This window comes from Diospyros lotus, chromosome 1 (genome assembly GCF_014633365.1).
Source record: "Diospyros lotus cultivar Yz01 chromosome 1, ASM1463336v1, whole genome shotgun sequence".
Classification (NCBI taxonomy): domain Eukaryota; kingdom Viridiplantae; phylum Streptophyta; class Magnoliopsida; order Ericales; family Ebenaceae; genus Diospyros; species Diospyros lotus.
The window spans coordinates 42673491-42689836 of record NC_068338.1 but is presented as its reverse complement, the minus strand read 5'-3'; the positions used below and the strand labels follow the sequence as shown (position 1 = coordinate 42689836).

At 35.0% G+C, this 16346-nt stretch overlaps 2 protein-coding genes across 3 annotated transcripts; both read right to left on the bottom strand.

Annotated features, from left to right (window-relative positions):
* Positions 1-1645: 1645 nt before the first annotated feature.
* On the bottom strand, positions 1646-10051 carry LOC127788255 (SUN domain-containing protein 1-like). Of its 2 annotated transcripts, XR_008020306.1 has the most exons (3): positions 8696-10051; positions 2954-4566; positions 2156-2296 (listed from the first exon to the last, which is right to left on the bottom strand). XR_008020306.1 is itself a non-coding variant. In XM_052316371.1 (2 exons), the coding sequence occupies exons 1-2, from the start codon at positions 9764-9766 to the stop codon at positions 1985-1987; spliced, it is 1383 nt and encodes a 460-aa protein (XP_052172331.1). In that variant the 5' UTR covers positions 9767-10046; the 3' UTR covers positions 1646-1984. The 2 variants fall into 2 exon arrangements, 1 of the variants encoding a protein (XP_052172331.1); XM_052316371.1 differs by lacking the exon at positions 2954-4566 and having other exon boundaries at positions 1646-2296; positions 8696-10046.
* Positions 10052-10493: 442 nt separating this feature from the next.
* LOC127794190 (uncharacterized) lies at positions 10494-15749 on the bottom strand. The gene is made up of 4 exons (XM_052325123.1): positions 15523-15749; positions 14388-14505; positions 14080-14308; positions 10494-10873 (listed from the first exon to the last, which is right to left on the bottom strand). Exons 1-4 carry the CDS (start codon positions 15672-15674, stop codon positions 10845-10847), a joined length of 528 nt encoding a protein of 175 aa, XP_052181083.1. The 5' UTR covers positions 15675-15749; the 3' UTR covers positions 10494-10844.
* Between the last annotated feature and the right edge of the window lie 597 nt (positions 15750-16346).

Genomic DNA, 16346 nt, shown 5'->3' with positions numbered 1-16346 from the left:
ATTCAAAAGGAATGTTTACTAAGGTTGTCAATTTTCAATTTTTCTTTTTAGTTTTTGTTTTTAGTAATTTTGCATATTATTTGATGACGTTATTAGTTTTTTTTTTAAATTTAAAAATAAAAATTAAACATGTTGTTTAGTGTTAAAAATTAATTTTATTTTTTATTATTAAATACATGTATTTTTACAAATTTATTTTTTGTATGATTTATAATTTTTTCATAATGTATATTATTAGTTATATTTTCTATAAAAAATAATTAATTACTATAAAGAAACAGATAAATTCAAACAGGTTAGAAGTCACTTATAATTACAATTAACGGTTGAAAGAAATTTGAAGTTGAAGTGAAAGAAAGATAGATCTAAGAGGAGTAGCTACTGATAAATATAGATATATATATCTATCTATCCAGGCTAGTCAATCAAATACAAGAAATAAAGAAATAACTACTAAGGATGAGAGGAGAAGAGGAGGTGATATAGAAAAGGAGAACACTATTTTGCCTGAAGGGGTTACCGATGGGCTTATTGAATGGGATCGAAAAGATTCAAATGCCCTTGCCTTAGTCCTTACCTCTCTTCCTTCTCCCATACCTGTGCGATCGTTGATGTTGCTGCGCCTCGCTCGTTGCCATCGCTGTTGCGCCTCACCTCGCTGCCATTGACTCTCCTCGCCTCGTCGACTATCAGCGAGGCGATGAGACGAGGCACAGGCACAACAATGTCTGTGATCGACGATCGCGTGACCATGAGAGAAAGGAGAGAGAGAGAGGCGAAGGCTGCATAGTGGGTAGTAACATTCTTTGCAAATTTGTATTTTGAGCGGTGATATTTTGATCTTTTCGATCCATTATATAAGGTTCACAGTAAGATTTTCTAGCTCTGTAGTAAAATTCTATAGAAAAGGCAGATTGACAATGCCATTGGTGATGTCATCTAAGGGTAAGCATAAATCACATAGTAGATAATAATTAAATGAAAATTTATGGTGATGGCATTGGTGACTTCAATCGGGTAAAGTTGTATGGAATCACTCTTACTCCAAGCATTAAAATTACAATTTTGTAAGATAGCAAATGCCTTAGAAATTAGTAGAACACTACTAATGTACAATCATTTTAGTGGCTAAAATGATAAATTGATTGAGATATATAAATTATATTAATTTTAAATTTTAACGTAAAAATTATTTTAAAATTACAAAATATATTATAATTTAAAAAAAAAAAAAAAAAAACATAGATTCTTGGATTGATCTACCTCATCGAACAATGGGTTGGTTTAAAAACCTGTAATGAGCAACAACAAATCAAAAAGGATTGTTGAGCATTAATATAAATAAAACATTTAATGAAATAAGTAAAAACAAAAACTAAAAGTAAGCAGAAATATTTTGTGTTTCAAAATGAAAACAAAAAATTAAAATCAATAACTAATTAAAGTGAATCAGGCCTTAAATAATGATATAGTGAAACTTAAATTAATTTGAGTAATTTACTAAGTCAAATTCACTTTAGAATATTTTGTAGTTCAAGATACCTCCTCTGTCTCTTGCACAGATACAAGTTTTTATAAAATTTAAAACTATCTTTAAAAGAATTTGAGAACTAAAACTGGACCGATGTACCATAATAAGACGAGGTTTATCATAATTTACAAGTCCTATAGAATGATTTTAAGAACCAAAACGTTTTCATCCCTACAAGTCTTGACATGATTTGACTGTTTATCAAAGACAAGAGGCCAAGATTCTTTCTGTCGCGAGTCAAACAGAGATTGGAAGACCCTCCGACTCTTTAAATACAAACTGATGTGATAATTAAGGAGGGTAGTAGTCTCTGATACAACTAAAGTTTAGTGTCGGATCGGCCTAAAGAACCACACTTTAAAAAGCCATGGAAGAGCGACCTTAAGATCAAAACAAAAGGAGAAAAATCAAAGAAACCAACAATTACAGGGGAGGAGGAGGAGGAGGGGGATCTCAACCCTGCTGCATTGGCAACATTGAGACAGAACTGGGCTCGTGCCCGTGCACCCTTACGCGATAGATACAGGTGTGAGGGCTACCATAGTTGGAAGTAAAATCTAGCCTGATCATATCGACAATGCTAGGGAAGCCTGCAGTGTCCAACACGTCAAAAGTTTGAGCATTGCTCTTCTCTAGGTCATAGGTAAACTCGGTCAAAAGAAACTTCTTCTCTGTTTCCAGGGCGGTATCAGCAGGATCGTCCCCTTGGAGCCATCCCGAAACCCTGCAGTCCCTGGGGGCGCTCGATCTGTCGTAAGCAACGCTCTGTTTGCATTACAACAAATGAATATATGGTAAGTGTATATGTTCATAAGTGCACTGATGATACAGAAACAAAGGCATGCTCACATAAAAGAAACATATGCTTGCAGTATATCACATCTAGCAATATGCTGCTTACGTTTACTACTTCAAAAAATATGCTGCTTACAGTTAGAAACTAAATATGGATAAAGGCAATGCAAGAACTGGAGATCAAAATCATTGCTTCTCCCACCAATCTTTATTTAGTCTTCAAACCCATTTTAGGCTTAATTTCCTCAACTTTTATGTTGGCATCCCAAATCAAATGCCAAACCATAGCAATTAGTACCGTACTGAAAAAGATACCAGATTTATCATTAGTACAATATGGTACTGGCACCACACTCTACCTGATACTGTTTCAGATATATATATATATAATTAACTAATTAATTATAATAAGATTTCATATATAAAAGGACATTCCATAAACATGTAAAATCATAAGTGCTGTCAAAAATATATCATAAACAATAATTTAAACATAATAATATGACAATGAATCCAAATCAACATACAAATTTTATAGAGGCATCATAAAATTGATAATATAAAATTTGAATGTAAAATAAAAAATATATATAAGTTGTATCAAAAAGACTAGAAGAAAAAATTTACTTCTCATCTTCAACGTCTGAATGCAACATAACAATGGTCATCCTTCCTGCAAGCACACTCTTCAATCTCCCCAACTCAAGTAAACTTGATCTGGATCTGATTTTAAATAGTAAGCGAAGGTTTACAAAAGGAAACCATAACTGTTGAAGATTATAGAAGTTGCAGTTAGGAAACACTTTCTCCAGACCTAATGCACCTACAATCCATCTCAAATGCAACTAAGTTCCACAAGACTTCAACCCCCAGCATTACATTACAATTCATCACCCAAAAAGACCAAGAGAGACCCTATTCTTGCCAAAATCAACTGTATTCCCACCACTAGAATACAGCTACATATTAGTACATTGTGTACTAAATCACAAAAACCTCCCCAATTTCTCAAAATTTCTGAGCTGAGGAAGTTCCAAATCCTCTCGCCTTCATACCTTGACAAGTGAAATCCAATATGTCCAAAAATTCAACAGCAAAAGCTGATTTTGTGGTGCCTACCAAGTTTCGTCATATCACCTCCACATTGCTAGGTCTATTACATCAGCATGTTGAGGTGCACGCCCAGATCCCTTACAGCTCTTCTATTGAGCTGAGAAATTTCAAGTATTCACCACAATGGGTTTGGCTCTTCCTCAGTCTGAACAAACAAGCCTTTACTAACGAGTTTTATTTTATCTTGATATATTTTGATTTAATTAAACTTTCACAGAATTGCTGATATGATAGAAGTAACGTACTAGATCAGTAAGATCAATTTTAAAACAGCTCTTGGTACTTTTGAGAGTCTTATCAAGCCTAAAATAGAGGTTGATTAACTATCAAAAAATAGATAAAATGAGTTTTTTCTTGCAAAAAAAAAAAAAAAACAATATTTGAACTTTGGAGAGAATGTAAGCTAAATATTTGGAACTTTGAGAATTTTGTTCCCTTGTCTCTCTTTCCTTTCTTATCTCCTCTTCATTCTGGTTTTTCTTTGCTGGTTCATTCTTATAATTTCTGAAGATTTTAACCTCTTCTCTTTGCTGGGCTGCTCATAATTTCTGCAAATTCTATCCTCCCCTCTTGCTGGACTGATATTTGCTTGTTGCTTCTTCCTCTTTGTGCTCTGGCTATTCTCTTTGCGACCTCCCTATGCTGTTCTGATGCTGCTTCTCTTCTCCATCTTCTTCTGCATATCTCCTCTCATTACTGTAGTCCCTTTGGATTCTTTCTTTGCATTTTCTTGTTTTTTTGCCTATTATATTGGTACTAATTCTCTGTTTGACTCTTCCTCCAGTTTCTCCCCTTCTTTCAAATCTGCTCTCTCCTCTCTTATGTACCACTACAAGGATCAGATGGGGAGATTAGGCCTCTATTAAGCCCATCAAAACAAATCAGATAAGGAAAACCCTGATCAAAATTCCCCGATATACTGCCCTCAAGTTCAATGGCAGACAACAGACCCCTCCATATCCAGCTAACCTCTGCTTGCTTCCAAAAGGCCAACACACCACCTCGGTAGCCAGAGATAAGCAACACATGCGGGCTTAGCATACTATTGAGGATCCAAACCAGAATTCCCGTCCCCAAATCTATTAGAAGCAACACCCATCCACAAGGACTCGTAAACCGATTGTATGCTGGTATCAAATTGAAATAATATGTAAGTGTCTGCAGTATGAATAATCCTAATCAAATGGAACAAATTGAGTGTTTCAATAGCATGGCTATTTGACCAGCAGCATTAGATGGCTTCCAATAGATCTTAGTTCAGGAAAGACTAATGAAACTAACTTCTCAGGCACTGCACAGTTGTCTGCCCATCAAATAGGTCAAAATCCTACACACAGTCTATCATTTTTGTTCTCAACATGGCCCCTGTTCTAAGTCAATTAGTATCTGTTAATCAATTGGAGTAAGAGAACATTTCAGAAGAGGGATTAAAGTTTGTGATTATTGTTGTTGGAGGAAAGCCACAGATAGCAATCTGTTGCTACTTTCTATTTGAGTCTTGTTTGACAAGAATTTGATATTGCACCCTTTTGCATATTAGTTTTGATGATGAAAAACTTTTATTAGCTTAATCCCTAAGTCATGACTCAAGGTTGTGGTTTTCAACATATATCAATTTCAATATCAAGTATTACTTTGTGAAAATGAAAACTAAATGAATTCCAAGTATCGAGGTTTGCAAAACCTTATTTTTCCAAGTCTGGAAGGTTATCGCATTTTAAGGGGACATATAAGAAAATGTTTTTTTTTTAGAAAACTATCTTCCGGTATTTCGATTTCTAATATCCATTGGTATTAAAACGATTTTTAATGAATTTTTCATGAAATAGAAAATATATATTTTGGAGGTGGTAATATTGTTAAATCATGAGTTTGTTCTAAAACCAAAATTCTACTTTCTTATTATTATGGATTTTGATTTTTTGGATATTTTTACTGAATCCAAATAGGGAGTAGTTTCTTATTTACATTTATGTATTAAAGTAAAATATAAATAAAAGAAAATATGGACATTTACTTAAATTAAAGAAATGTAAATATGTTATAATATACATGCTATGGATTGTGTTTTCAAACAAATGTTTCTGAAAATCTGTCATGTTTCTATGCATGCTTCGAAACCCCTTCTGAAAAGGCTTTTAATGTTTTTCTAAGTATGTATGATATTTCAAAACATCTATGTAATGCATATGTTTTGAAAACCGATTTTGGATTATGTTTCGAAACCTCTGACATTTCTGTTAGTAGAGATTTAAAATCCGAGATGCTTTGTTTTGCATTTTAATATTTATCTAAAAACTTCTCAAAGTACTTTTAAATGTATTCTCCATCCTCTTATATTCAAATTCAAATTTGAATTGGAGATCGTGTGTTTAATCATAGTGGGAATAGATTATGTCTCCCACTCAATGTTGTCTCTAAGTGCAAGTACAGCTAGAAAAGCTGTATGTTTCGAAACATGAGGAGTATGTTTCGAAACCTTAATGTAAATTTGTGATGTTTCGAAACCTGTATGCTATGTTTCAAAATCTACTTTTATGTCTTGTCTCTAACGGCTAGATTTCTATCTCTTAATATAAATAGCAGGTATTTGAAGGCAAGAAAAAGTTAGAACAATAGAGCACACACTAGAGACACGCACACAAGCACAAGTAGTGATCAAAAGATTTTTATTAAGCTCTCAAAGAAGATCTATCTACATCTTAAGCTTGTACATTGCAAGTGTAAAAGGAGAAGCAAGTGCAAACAACGAGTCTCATCACTTCAGCTCTCCTGACCTCAAGCTAAGAGGTTTGTCCAGCCATTGGTAAAATATTCATTGCTATAAATTCATTGGACTGTAAAGATAAGTTTTATTTATCTTGTTGATTGTTGTAAGGTTTGAGTTGAGCCTAAAACTCACTTAGTATAAGGTTTGAGTTGAGCCCGTAAAAACTCATTGTACAAGGTTTTAGAGTGAACCGTGGTAAAACCCTTGCTGTGGTTGATCACTAATAAAAGTGATTGGGATTGAAAAATCCTTCAAGTGGGTAACCTTGAAGGTAATGGACTAGGCTGGATGCCGAACCACTATATATCTTGTGTGCAATTGTTCTTTTACTTTTGCTTATCATTATTGCCTATTACTCATACTTTCAAAAGAATTGTTTTCAAAGACTAAAACAAAGTTTCCTTGAGTTTAGTCATACATATTCATATATGCATATCTTTGATCTCAAACACCTTTGGTATACTCTAATACTCTTATTTATGTAAATCATCTTTGCCAAAGATCATTATTTTGAAATACAAACTAAGAAATTTCGAAACAAGCAAAACAGTAAGTTGTATTTCGAAACATACCTCATAGATTTCGAAACAAGCTAAAACAGTAAAGTATATTTCGAAACATATGTAGTAGGTTTCGAAACCTACTTAACAAAAAGGTTTATTTCGAAACAAAGTGTTCTACCATCAATCAGTATTTTAATTATCAAAAAATCTATACGAATCCCAATTCACCCCCCTCTTGGGATATATTTACCATCATTAGGACCAATAGAATTTAGCAAAAGAAGAAGAAGTCTACATTGAAAAGGAATGGAGAAGCTTTACAAGACTCAGTAGTTATTAAAGATTATTCTAGAATGTTTTCAATAGTAGATAATTGTTATAAATAATCTGTAAATGTTATCTTTTGTATCTGTTTTTATCTTCTAATTTCTAGGAGATAGTGTTTCCTAGTTTTTAGGAGTAGATGGCTCAAATCCTTTCCTACTTTATAGAAAAAAGATTAGGGCAGAACTTGTATATATTCTCTAAATCTCTCAAAATTAATTAAGCAAGCATTCTTGAATTTTCCAAAGACTTGTTTCAAGTCTCCTATTCTTTTTCTTTCATGTTGTCATATTCAATTTTGAAATCTTAAATTTTGACTTTAACAAGATAATCCCCCCTTCATAAACTACAATTCTTCTTGTATCTAATGTCATGCCTAACATTTCTTAAAGTTAGCATGATAGCCTATACTTGGGAAAGTATTTTATCAAAAGGAATAAAATTATACTGTCATACTAATCAACTTATAAATCACATTAGCAAATTTCATTTTATCTTCAACTTATCATGGACTAGTATGATGCTGGGTTCAGTTAAAAATTCACAGATAAATCAATTTCAAAAACATGTAATTTGTACTGAAATTAATAAAAAATTGTCCAGTGATTTTAGGCAACACTAAAGCAGGTTTAAAAACAAAAAAAATACTCTCTATGAAATTTAGTTTATATATTAACTCTTGCTGGGGAAAAATATTGGATCAAAAGTGACACTTCCAAATATATATCTTTATTAGCAGAATATATTGAAAATATGCATTATAAAAAACTACAGCCTTTAAAGAGGCCTCCTTACCAACGGCTTCCATAATGTGAACATCCACAAATGGACTGCCAGTTTCAATTAGATTGCACCAAATAATCCATAGACTGATATGAAATGCTCATATTACTAAGACTATGATATTGAAATGTATAAAGGCTGTAAGCTATGCCCTTCAAATAAGCCTTAAAATTCTGCCTCCAACCAATTCACCATAGATAGTATTGTAAACATTAGATAATTCTTGGCAAGAATAATTGCTTATGCACAATCTACCTCACCAGAAAAAACTACAGCAGAACAAAACAAGCATATTTTCTTCCAGTTGCACACAAAAATCTTTCTAATAGACTAATAGTGTTATCAGGCTAAAATTGCAATTGGTTTTGCTCCAAACATGGCAAGTCAAACCACAAGTAAACATGGCACCAAAATACATCTTTGAAAGTTCAGGGAAAGACTAATTCATTTAACATCTTTGAATTGTTCCTTTTTTGGCCATGGGATACACTTAGGTATGATATTAATTAACTTAACCTTAAAAAGGATAAGACTACAGATAGAAAGGAACAGAAAGCGAAAATTCATGTAAGGCCCCCCATAGTGGATAAAGTCATGGTATGTTGTTTAAGAAATACCGCCATGATATCCTATTTTGACCAAATTATAAAGCATAACTGCAAGAATGATCTTGAGAAAAGTGAGCAGACCTATGATCATAGTTATTAAAATCACAGACTGTGACATGTAAATCTAACATCTAAGCCATAAAACTTGCCAACTAGAATTAGAGATGGATGCATGTCAGGACATGCTGGAGAAATATTACCCATTACCCAATGAATCAAGTATGCCCAAGTGAATCAAGCATTGCAAACACAAGAACAGAAAAATCACCTTGTCAACATGCTCCAAAGTTATAGCCTCTGGAATAATGGCGGTCCTAAGCTTGATCTGCAAAAAACCACTGCTTCCTTTGAACGGAAAACACTGACCAGGCTCTCCAAAACTGGGCCTTAGCATCTTCTGTGCATCCTTGTGTACTCCATTCCGGCTCCCTAAAGAAATGAAGCTGCTTTTCCCGGCACCATAGAAGGCTTCAGAGTGTTTAACAACCATTGCCCCACCTGAAGCTAGAGCGTAGTCTACTCTACCTAGCCCATCAGCCGCATGCTTTGCAATTTCCCTCTCAACTATCTCCCTTGCAAACGCTCTTATCTCGTCTAGCTTTACATCCTCAAAGCTATTTCCAGTTCCCTTAGCTTTCTTGAACTCCTCAACAAATTTCTCAAAATCTTCCTTGGCTAACCAGTCTTTAGACCTAAACTCACCAAAAGTCTTCTCCAAACCCCCAGTCCTACCATCCAACTTCTTCAGCTCACTGCCAAGCTCGGCGTTTGTAGCCTCAATCTTCTTATTCAATTCCAATCTGAGACCAGAGACTTCATTCTCAATCTTCTTGTCCACAACCTCCACTTGGACCTGCATCATTTTCGTCGTGGTCTTCAAGAAAGCCTCGACTTCCGCTATGCGGCGCTCAAACTCCGTAGAAGGAGAAGAAGAAATGGCAGGAGCATTGTCTGGATTAAGGACCAATCTGCGGATCATCTGAGCCAAACCCACCAACACAAGTAGAAGCAACACGTTCTTGGTGAAGATGCTGATGACGGTATGCCAACGGGGCTTCTCGGGCTTCGTAACCGCCTTCCGGTTGGTACGGCGAGGTTCAAGCTTCTTGATCTGAACCGCGTCTCTCGATCTCTCCAAAACAGATTCGCCCCTAATCGAGTGGCTAAGATCTTTACCATTGGAGACCAATTTGTCATCGCCATCGCCGCTAGTCGCAGCGGTAGCCGCGGCGACGTGGTCGGTGGTCACCAATTCTATGCCGGTCTTCTTGTCTCCGGCAACCACAGGCCTCCTCCGGGCGGCGGTGTTGGCGGTGATAGAAACCGTTGAAGCGGACATTGAAAATTTGGCCAAATCTCAGAACCAAATGATGAAACGGAACCCTAACTGACAGCAAGAATTATCAAATCAGGAAAAAATGGCAGAAACCGAGAATTGAAAGAAAATGATTGGGGGAAATCAGAGGGAGACGAGTGCAGAAAATTTATTATAACCACCGATCACAAGCGGTTCAATGTTTATTGTCGAATCTGAGTCCCAGCGTCGGAAGTTAATAAGTGACTTTTATTAGGGTTATCTTTTGGGAATTTGAAATTTTTGAACAGTTGTTCCCTCTCGCCTTGCCTGCCTTCCGCTTGTGTCACGAACACCCAGCCCAAAGAGGGACAAAATATGTAATAATAATAATCATAATAATAATAATAAATGAGAGATTACGTAAGATTATGTTTGTGCCATGTTGTCCTGTCTTCCCTCCCTCATATTTAAATTAAAATTATAATAATACTAAATTATTATTTTTGCGGTTTATATTAAGAATTATTCTATTTTTGGAATTTCTTAAATAACAAGAACGAACGAAAAATATTACAATCCTTCTAGATAAAAAGTGCAACTGATAATAATTGTTAAGGAAAAAAATATTAGAATAATTTCTCTTAAAAATAGAGATGTTCTTATTAAAAAATACTTTTCCAATCACTGACTAAACTAAACTGTTTATTTTTAAATAGTTATAAATCAATCAATTTTTCATCATAGAACTAATTGTCGGATCATAATTACATAGCGGGAAAAAAAAAATTTGTCACCATCATTGGAAACTTCACAGTAACACAAAGGAACAGTGTTTGGCAGATGCAGTGAAACAAGGAACGAAAATCGCACTAACTAGCTACCAAAATAAAGAAAATCAAACTGACTCATAATTATAGAGAGATTTCGCGATTGCTGTGTGTACGGCCATTGCTATTACTATTACTACCATGGCAGACAGGAAAAGCAAATTGTTCTTCATCTACAGATATTTGTTTTCTGGATTGACAATCAGAGACAAATTTGTGATGTAAAATCTGACTGGCCTCCCCTTCCACGCTTGACTGCATCCCCCCACCTTTTGCCGATCTATGTGCTCCGATTAGGCCTTTATTCGAACCAAGAATGAACCTGTTCAATTATTCCACGAGCAAAGTTCAGATTTGAACAGAGTAGATGAGAACATTAATCTTAACAGAGCATGCTAGTGGTGAAAGGGTTGCCCAACAAAGCAAATTAATGATGCAAGATAAAGATTAAGATTAGCTTAAAGCATCTTCTATATTATTTCTCAAATAACAAGTGTAATTGTTTGTTTGGTAATTATATGAAAACATAAATACCATGTCACTAACACCAAACTAGAGTGTCTTCAATTACATGCTCACCCAGTTTTTGAGAATTATAATGACCACACTTGTATTCAAACTCTTGTAACGAAAGCTGGAACCAGAACCATTCTGCCAAATAGAAGTTCCGATCTCAAATCCTACCTAGCAAACCCTAAACTACAATAAGAGTTGAAAAAAGAAAAACAAAAAGAAGAAGAAGAAGAAGAAGAAACCTTAAGGATACATACTGAATCAAAGGAAAAAACAGAAGCAGTATCCCGGTGCAGGACAGAGAAGAAGAAGAACAAGAAGACAGAGGATAGCAGAACTGAGATGCACCGGAGGAGAGGAAGAAGGAACAAAAAACAAGCGGAGAAGAAGAAAGAGGAAGAGAACATAGGCAAGTAAAAGAAGAGAAAAGGGGACGAAAGAGAGTAGTCCACCCATGGAAGAAGGGAAATCTTGCAAGGCGAAAGATGCTGGAAACAGTAGATAGAGAACAGGATGGGGAATGTGAGAGACGTCCGAGCTCTTTCAAGAGTTCTAACTTTTGTTCTTACTGGAAACCGTGCTTCTGGATTACACCCATCAATCATATTTATAAGCTGAAACTCCAAAAACAACTAGAACTATATTAAAATTCAAAAAACAAAGAATCCCAATCTTCTTATAAAAGTTCTAGATAAATAAAGTCCCAACACAAAATCCAAAACTAAATAGAACTCTTTTATCCCCCATTATAATCCCTTGCATATATTGTCAACCATTTTCCAAGATCTTAAGGTGAGCTAGTAAAGAAACTACAACTCAAAACTCACATTTTTACCTCCCAAAATTTATCCTATCATAGTCCTTCCAATTCACTAAAGGAAACAAAATCCCTACTTGCTTTGCGTTTCCAATACCACTTCTGATAGGGATCAAATAATAAAGATATAATTTTGAGAAAAAGGAAGAACAACAAGAATCCCAAATAAATTAGGAATACGTGTATTTTATGCAAAATGGTTTAGGAATAGGTTTATCTTGTCTCCAATATAAAGTGGGATTAGGTTGTCTTTGTGCTTTATTATCAGATATCAAGAATTTAAGTGATTAAATTTCTGTAAAATTACGTTTCTTTTTGTACAAGAAGAAGAACAATCAAGAGGAATAGTCACATTATAATTGACATTGAATATACAGAATTTGGATTTTCTTCTCTCAACTCCTTCTCCTCCTCGAATTTATCTTCTTCCCTCCTATCTCTCCTCTCAGACTTCTTCTTCTGCCTTTTTTTCTTCTTTCTCTTCTCATCCTTCGTTTTCACATCAACTCCAGTCCAAAATAAAATTTCCATTGTGATTAACATGTCAATCCCATCCAATAATTGCTCATTACAAATGGAAGTACTTAAATTGTCCCCTCACTAATAATGTATTCAGTCAAAACACATTGACAGCAACCAGAAGATACAAGTAAATTATAAGAGGATTCTTTTTTTTTCTTATTATTTAATTCCCTTTTCTTTTCCTTTGTAAACAAACACATACATAATAATGTTGATAAGATACTTTGGAAGCAACTAGAATTATCCTCAAGAAGCAAAAAGGGGGATGGGCTTCCTTTAACAAGAAAACACAGACTCTCAACTCTCAAAAATTCACAAATTCCTTTGACTCAATTTGCTATATGCTCGAAAAGGAATAATTCTTTGAGGCATGAGACAATTCCTACTTGGACAAGCCCAACTGCCTGAATCCAATAGTTGATCACTGTAGCCAACATCATCCTTGTAAAACATAAATAAGCTTGATAAACACAAGCAACAGCAAAACAATGCGATCAAATAAGATCTGCTAGAAATATGCAAGAACCTTTGAAAGTAATGCATCACTTGGGAAAGAGAAGGGAGCTTCAGGAAAGGCCGAACAGGTATTGAGCACACAGCCAGTGATATCAAGGCTCGAGATACTCAGAACCTAACTCTTGAGTATCCCACCATTACTTTCCTACTAAGGCCAGATAAAGAAAGAAAGAACATTGAACTGCCTATTCATGAGTTTTATCACGATTCTTAACAAGTTCATGTGATAACAAATGGTCCATACAAGGTGAAAAATGAAAGCACGCCGTTATGGGGCATTTCTAAAGAGTGCATAAACAGAGGAATTAATAAATTTCTTGTGCAAAACACCAATTAGAGAAACCAATCAATAACAACAAATCAAGTGAAAATTTTTCTAGGGAAAACCATAACACTATGTTTGTGTAAAGATGAATGGGATAGCAATCACATATTGGTAGTTATATCATCAGTAGAAACTGACGCGATTTTCTATTCAAATTTGACACCAACATTTGTCATTGTGATGGAATATCAGCATGATGGTGGTAGCTTGAAAGAAAATGACAAGTATGATAGTAGCCATGAATGTCGTTCTAGCATGGATGGTGGCCAGAATTGTCATATAGTCATGGTCATAGTAATGGAGTCCTAAAATATCCAAATGTGACTCTTAACATATTCCATACTGAACCGCACATTCTCCACCAATTCCTTGTCATTAACCAAAACCAACCACAATCCATATTGCTTTCTCACATTGAATTTCTTTCAAAAGTCTACTATCTTCCCATACCCACTTTGAAGTTACAATCTGTGAAGAAATCCTCAAGATTCAAGTCTCTTCCCAATAAATTTCCAAAGGCCTATTCTAGCCATCACTAACCTTGACGTACCACAAATATCTTCCAAATGAACTACAATATAACCTATTATTGGTGATCATTAATTTCTCTCTTCAGTGATTGATATTCTCTCCATACAAAAAAATCAAGAAATAATCAACAGCAATGGAAATAAGAATGCAACCAGACCACAAAAGAGCCTTTTATATTGGAAGTTGGACAGAGGAAAGATTCCTTTTATCACCCATACAGTAATATTTAGTCCATTGTTTCTTCACTTCCAATGGTGATTCCCTCTAGAGCGAAATCATAAATCACTTAAAGCGATCTACTCACATGCAGGAAGGTTGGATATATCTGCCGAAACAGCACAAGGGATCCCCAAGTTGGAAAGTGCTCCTCGTATGATTCCACAAGGGAAGTAGAGATACATCCCTGTTGCTTGTGCAGCCTTACTTTCAGCCATAGCAGATGGATCTTGGATGGAACCAGAGCTTTCAGATGATAGATCAATTGACATGCGCGAAAGCCAACGAAATCGATTATCTTGCAATACAAATGTACCCTGCATGGGAAACAAAATCTTTCAGCCAAATTGACATGATAAAATTTATCATCGAACCAAATTAGGTTCTTGAACATACTCTGTGATTTGTCTTTAAATTGTCTATCTGCTTCTTGAAGAGCTCAGACCAGAAGTCCTTGCAAATAAACTTGATTGCCTCTAGATGATCACTGAACCGTGGCTGTTCCATCGTATACCTAAAAGAGAAAGAACAAATTTATTAACAACAACATGTACACGGGGTGCAATATTAAAGAATGAAAAGAGATGGTCGAGTGGTGATAACCGAGACAAATAATTACCGTAAAAGGAACTCCAAAAATTAGAAAATTATCAGTTGAACATTCTTTTTAACTTTGATTTCCGACCCCACAGGTTATGCATTATAAAGGCTTGGTGCTGCCTAGAAATTGATGCATCTAAGAGGTATCAGACAATACCATTATCAAACATAAATTGCTGAAGAAAATATAGGCTTTTGTGTTTTATGGTAAAAAACTGCAATGAACTTATTTATAATAAACAAATTCAACAGGAACTCATGATATTGTCTTGGTAGATGAGACAAAAGAATGTGTAAACACTTATGTCAAATTGTGGAGGGATGCCATAGAGTCCAAAGGCTTCAAATTGAGTAGGTTGAACACCAAATATATGAGATCAATATTTCAATATTCTCAGTAGAAATTAATTATGGAGGCATACAATCTTGTGTCTACTGTATCACAAGAGGCTTGTTGGGCAAAAATGAGTTATGATTAGCCAGATAAATCCAGGCCAGTGATAATAGTTTCCAAAAAGGCAACATTCACGAAGATCACTTCGGGGCACAGACACTGTCAGTTGCGGCATCAAGCAAACCCTCGCTCAATCAAGCAATTGAGATGTCACTATATTCCCCTCAGTTTTATTCCCGAAAACCGTTCGAAATGCTGTAATTCGATAAGGTCTTCTCCACAGAATGCTATGATGCACAAAAGCACGGACCTCTTTTTAATCACATAACACAAAACAGTATTCCGTTAAAAAGAGTAATACAGATAATCCACACGATAACTCTAGATCCAAAGGCAAGATGTTCCAGATTTGCAAAACCCCAATCACTTGACCGATGAATTTGAAGAAAGGAATCAGGAACTAGAATTTAGAGTGATTTCAGCGTACGGCGATTAGTATATGCAAAAGGAGAGGGAGGGAGAGTTGTGCGATCGTACCGTTCAGAGAGCTGGTGGCCGACCTGAAAGCCGATAGCCTCGATCCGGCGGGCGGCGAGCTCAGGCTTGTTGGCGTAGAAGCCATTGCAGTACGAAGAAACAACCTCTGTCATGAGGCTCTCCACGCAGCTCTCCGCTATTTCTCTTCCCATTCCTCTCTCTCTCTCTCTCTCTCTCTACACTAGGACCAGATGGAAGGAAATGCTCGCTATACCCTCACATGGCGTGCCCGTAATGAATTGAAGGGATATTTTCTGGCTTTGCTTTGAAAATAATAATAATAATAATAATAATAATATTCTTATAGGTTATTAACATTTTTAACAAAAATATTATAGAATAATGTTGTTCTATTTTCTTTCAACAACTACAATTAATTACATTTATCACCCTCAAAATTTAATAAAGAGCCGCTGACACTTACCAACATTCTTCTTCTTCTTCTTCTTCTTCTTCTATTAGTAAGTCATATTGCTCATATCAAAATTATAAAATATATAGAACTACAACAACAATTTCAAGCTTTGATTCCGTTGGAATATATATATATATATTATTATTATTATTGTATGTGTTTGAATGAAGCTGATTTTTCACTATTACTAGACAGGAAATATTTTAATGAAGCTCATTAGTTACATTTCGAAAATCAAAATGGAAGCGAATGACTCATGTACAAGAGGAGAGGGACACGATATCGAAATTTTCTTGTTAAATTTGAACATGTTTTTAAAAGTTTTTGGCAAAAAGATAGCTTTTATTGTTAATACATATATATATATATTTTAAGCCAATTTAATACATAACTTACGATTATGATAAAT

Coding starts and splice junctions, on each gene's coding strand:
- LOC127788255 (XM_052316371.1), bottom strand. CDS start 9,766: ATGTCCGCTTCAACGGTTTCTATCACCGCCAACACCGCCGCCCGGAGG. Junction 2,297..8,695: donor CTTTGGAGCATGTTGACAAG/GTGATTTTTCTG, acceptor TAATGCAAACAG/AGCGTTGCTTACGACAGATC.
- LOC127794190 (XM_052325123.1), bottom strand. CDS start 15,674: ATGGGAAGAGAAATAGCGGAGAGCTGCGTGGAGAGCCTCATGACAGAG. Junction 14,506..15,522: donor GGCCACCAGCTCTCTGAACG/GTACGATCGCAC, acceptor TTTCTCTTTTAG/GTATACGATGGAACAGCCAC. Junction 14,309..14,387: donor ATTTAAAGACAAATCACAGA/GTATGTTCAAGA, acceptor TTTCCCATGCAG/GGTACATTTGTATTGCAAGA.